The 4822-nt window shown below is 40.3% G+C and overlaps 1 protein-coding gene across 1 annotated transcript in view; it reads left to right on the top strand.

Annotated features, from left to right (window-relative positions):
* The first annotated feature begins 30 nt into the window (after positions 1-30).
* ARG2 (arginase 2) overlaps positions 31-4822 on the top strand; it is a 17549-nt gene continuing 12757 nt past the window's right edge. The window contains 1 exon segment of the mRNA XM_031553685.1: positions 31-154. Coding sequence (XP_031409545.1) covers positions 31-154 — 124 coding nt within the window.

The following is a 4822-nucleotide window of genomic DNA, read 5'->3' on the forward strand; positions in this document are numbered from 1 at the left end:
CAGCCGGAGCCGCAGCGCTAAGCTCGCGGGATGCCCGGAACAAAGGGCTCGCTGCCGCAGCCCGCCCGCCTTCCCGGCTCCCGGGGACCGCATCCGCTCTGCGCTCGGCTGCGAGCGTGCGCTGCTCCCAAAAGCCGGAGAAGCGTCAGGCCGCGTAGGAAGCATTCAGTGTACGCAGTCAAAGGATGCCCTTGACCGCGCTGCTCGGTTTTTTTGTCTTTGTCCACATTCGTTGCTAGGAACTCCGCTTGTTCCCACAACGGTCGTATACTTTCAAGTGATGAAACTCAGAATTTTCTGGAGAAACGTTCAGGTCTGCATCTGTCTGAAGGCTTAGCATATCTGTTCTTCAGTTTCTTGCATCTGTTGTTTCTGCAAGCCAAGAACTCGTTAACAACTGTGACAGCATTCAATATAAGGGTATATAAGGGACAGAAATCTTTAAAGCGGTCTTAGAGAATCTGTAGGTAGTGCTGAAAACTATCATGGAGATGAACCGCAGGGGCGGACCAACAACAGAAAGAACCACACTAGCACTAATCATAACATACACTGTAGATAATGAAATTCAGATGCGTGCAGAGGAAAGATAATTGCTTAATAGCCTTCTAGCAAATTTAATCTGAATTATGAAACCACTTTAAACCTATTGTTCTAGGGCCATTGTTCTGTACAGCCCTATGGGCTCATCGTGTGCATTTTATGATTCACAAGCTGGAAAGTCCCAATTTGCCAGCAAATGAATAGATGCTCTTTTCCTGTCCTGTCCTATGCCGAGTTGAGATAGATGTCTTGCTCATCTCCTGCATACCCTTAGCAATATTTGACTTGTTAGCAATCGTGATCTATAGCCGCAACAAAAATAGAAGAGCTGCTGAAATAAACACAGGTCAAGATACTGCTGACCTTAAAGTTATTGAGAATAACAAGTTAGCAGCTTTGAAAGGATATGTTATCCTTTGTGAGGAGGCAGGCAGTTGTTTGACATCAATTTCTCAACTCTATTGAGAGTTCTACTGGAGCTTGGGGTCTCTTTCAAGTAGTTCAGATATAATACTTTGCATTTGATAGAAATCCTTATTTTGAAATATCTCCTTTTCATGACACATGCTCACTTCAGTAGAAACTTGAAGAAAGTGAGGAGAAAGAAGGATCCCCTTCAGGATTTCAGTAAAAACAAAAAGTAAGGATAGAAATGAAGCAAACTAAATTCAGAAATAAACAGAAGATGAAGAGTACTCTCACTACTTAATTGCTTATGGACTGCTTACTAACTTGCTGGTATTGTAAATGGAGATGCTTTCTTGCTCTTCCTTTTCAAGTTTTTAACGGCTCTGACATTTTTTCTTCCTACAGTTTTAGTTTCCTGTAGCATTCTTCCACTGGGGTAGTGCTCCTTTCCATTTGGCATTGATGTTTATTGCTTCTTGAATCTCTGCACCTCTCTCCTGAACAGGCTCAGATGGCACAAACGTTGTAACGTGTTCTGTGTGAGGGCATGTCCCTGGCATGGACTGAGGAACTGTTAAGAGTGCAGAGACCATCTGCTGGAGGGCTGGGTGGTAGGCTGAGGAGAACTACAATGCAGCCTTTTGAATTATGTACATCTGCTTGTGGAAACTTAACTAACGATCAGTTTTTGTGTGGGAGCTGGCAGGATAGCTTTGCCTGGAGTAATGTGATAGTGCCATTGCTTGGCCTCCTCCAGTATGCTGAACTGGCATTAAAACTTCTTCCTTTGTCTTCACCTTCCTAGCACACTGCATTTTCTTCTTGAGATTGAAGAAGGCAAAAAAACAGCGCTGCTCTTATTAACTTGAGTCTTGTATCTACCTGTTCTGCTAAAAGAATCAGTTGTTCTCATGGGTCCTTGTTTCTCATTTTCCAGAGCAGGTAGATAATTGCAACAGAAAAGATTTCTCCTTAAAAATAATGTCTAAGATATGAGGCTTCTATTTTCCCATATATATTGTCTATTTCTGAAACTTTCATGTTAATAAGTTGCAGGTGCTGTTTTGTTTTGTTCTCCCTGCTTCCCCTTCCAGGGTTGTTGGAGATGGCTATAGACATGATTGCACCGTTTGCCCTTTTCATTACAAACTTAGAGCTGGGAGTGAGGCAAGCTGTGGGGAGATGCTTCACAGCAAGAAAGTGAGGTGGATTCAGAGAAGTCAAAAGAAACAAATGGGAAAAGGAAATGTCATTCCTATAAGGAAAACTTCACTCATTTCTTTCAAGTAGAAGAGATTGCTAGAACCTGCTGTTTGCCTGAAATTGTAAAGTTTTTCTTGCTCATTTTCCATCCACGTATTCAATTTGACTTGCATAAAATGGAGATGCTCTTAAGTTCACTTGAGAACTGTAGCACTTGGATAGTAAGATCCATGTGCTGTTTAAGTCACGTGTATTATACTTGATTACTTTGAATATCAAGGAACTGCATGGCTTTCTGTATGCGTATATATCTAACTGAATAACTTTGGTAGATAAATGCTTGAGGTATGTCAGAGAAAGTGAGAACACCATATCTTTGGTTCTTCCTTTTGACACACTCCTATTTGGAAGGGATTTCTCTGTTCCCCTCGCTCTATTTTAACAGCTATACTTTTATAGTTCCATTGCAGCCTCCTGAGCTGCTGCTCTATTTTCTGTCTCTTCGGATCTTTCCCTTGAAAGACTCTGACTTGGAGGCATGTGGTATGGTATCTTTTGGGCTGTCTAGAATGATCATTGCTGCTGAGCAGCTTGTTTATGCTTAGGCTGAAATACAAAGAGGGAGCTGAGAGGCAGATAGAATCACTAGCCTGGCAGAGATAAATCTGAGCCATTAACTTGTCCTTTATGCTCTCCTTAGAGTGAGAACACTGTTACCTTCTGGTAGTACCTTAAGGTGTACTCAGGAGAAGAGAGAGCTAAGGTAGCAGGAGTCCAGCTCCCAAGCCAAAAACAGTGGGTGTGCAAGTCTGTAGCAGGCATAATTAAAACATAACTGACTAAGCCTGTGGGGCTTCTTAATCACTTTAGTGATGTTTGTCTTTTGGCGTGGTTTCTTTTCCAAAGGGAAACTAAAATATTAACACCTTAAAGGATTCTACCATCTCTCCAGAGAAGGAAAAAATATTACATGAAAATAGGGATTCTTAACTCCGCGGTGTGGAAGAGACGACACAAAAACTTGGAGGGCTGTGTATTGTTCTAGCAGTTAATAGAAATAAGCACAAATAGGAGGTTCTTGGACTTCCAGTGGAAAGTTTTCTTTTCAGAGGTTTGGTTTTTGTTTGACGCCTCCTCTCTGCTGTAGATTATACAGAGAATCTGATTAACCTTAAGTCCTGTGTTGCTTAGTCCCCTTACCTGAAAAAGGACTATTAATTTTTTTTTTTTAATAAGCACTAAGCAGCTGTTGTTAGTCACCTCAAAGGCTGCTGTGATCTAGAGCACCATTAGCATTGCTTGCATGGAAATAATGCTGGTATGAGAATGAAGTCTTTGAAAGAACTTTATATGTTGACTATTGCTAATTTTTGTTTTATTTAGTGAGCCAAATGTGGCTGGATTGCTGTGTTTAGTCACAACTGGGTTTCTACTATTCTAGAATGTATTTAAAAACACTGGAACAGAGTTGCTTGCTTGACAAGTTGATAGACTGCAGTCACGAAGCCTACAATACAAGTAGAGCTTGACTTGTCCAAAAGAACGACCATCATGTTACTGCTCTTCTGTTTAACAGAAAATAAGCTCTTTAGTAATAGTATGCAAGAGGTCAGTGCAGTGAATCAGAAAACTTAAGGAGATACCCCCTCTAAAAGAGGAAAGGAGGTGCTAATCCCCATGTGACTGGAGATATGCTCCTGCTTTGCCTAAAACCACTGGATTCCTGCTGACATCAGCTCCTTAAAATAGCAATTCAGCTTTTCTGTCTCACCAACGGATGAGGTTATAATTTCAGATGAAGACTAGTTTCTGGATTGATGAAAAATAAATAATGAAGCAGCTACTTTGACATATCCACCATCATCTTCTCAAGTGAAGATTTTTAAGATAGCTTTTCAATTATACACAGAGAGTAAGCACTGGTGCTGGAGTTCAGCAGAGGTGACTGATAACAGCTACAGCTGCCATGCTAGGAAAAGAATTTCCATCAGCACATCTAGTAACTATGACAATAATATTAAAGAACTGCCTGTGTCCCTTAAGACTTGACTACACTGTTCCTTTCTGCTTTCCTTAAGTTTAAGTCAAGGTGATAGTTTAGCTTTTTTTTTTTTAAATACGTGTTTGCATTTAAAAACAACAGAATTTGTCAGGAATTAAGTATTTTGTTGTTCTAATCTAGTTTGGATCTTGACTGTTTTGTTTCTATTGTTCCTCTTCAAAACTCAGTATTTCATATCCTTTAAGGCATTCTAGGTTAGTAGAGCCAGTCAAATCTCCTTAATCTGTGGAATTCCAAAGAAGTCTAAATTTCCTCCATAGGTAAACTCAAGATCTGTCTCTTTTATTTTAGTCTTGTTATTCACATTTTTCACTGTTGATGAGGCTAAAATGGAGGCAGACAAAATAGTAAACTACTGCTCACAATTTAAGTAGAATGCTTTGTTAAATCCCTGTGTTGCCAACATGAAAAATACTATTGTTTATGGGTGCTTTCTGATCACATCTGCTGTCAATACTGTCAAAGCTGTCTATTAAGTTGCTGTATTCTTTCTCAGGTTAAAAACTGGTTAGGATACAGCATAAGGTTGTTAACAGTAATAGCTAAGACATCTGCCCTACCAAGCAGATGGTAGGGATGGTTGGGAAGACTTCTTTTGTTGTTTTT

This window comes from Meleagris gallopavo, chromosome 5, assembly GCF_000146605.3.
Source record: "Meleagris gallopavo isolate NT-WF06-2002-E0010 breed Aviagen turkey brand Nicholas breeding stock chromosome 5, Turkey_5.1, whole genome shotgun sequence".
Taxonomy (NCBI): domain Eukaryota; kingdom Metazoa; phylum Chordata; class Aves; order Galliformes; family Phasianidae; genus Meleagris; species Meleagris gallopavo.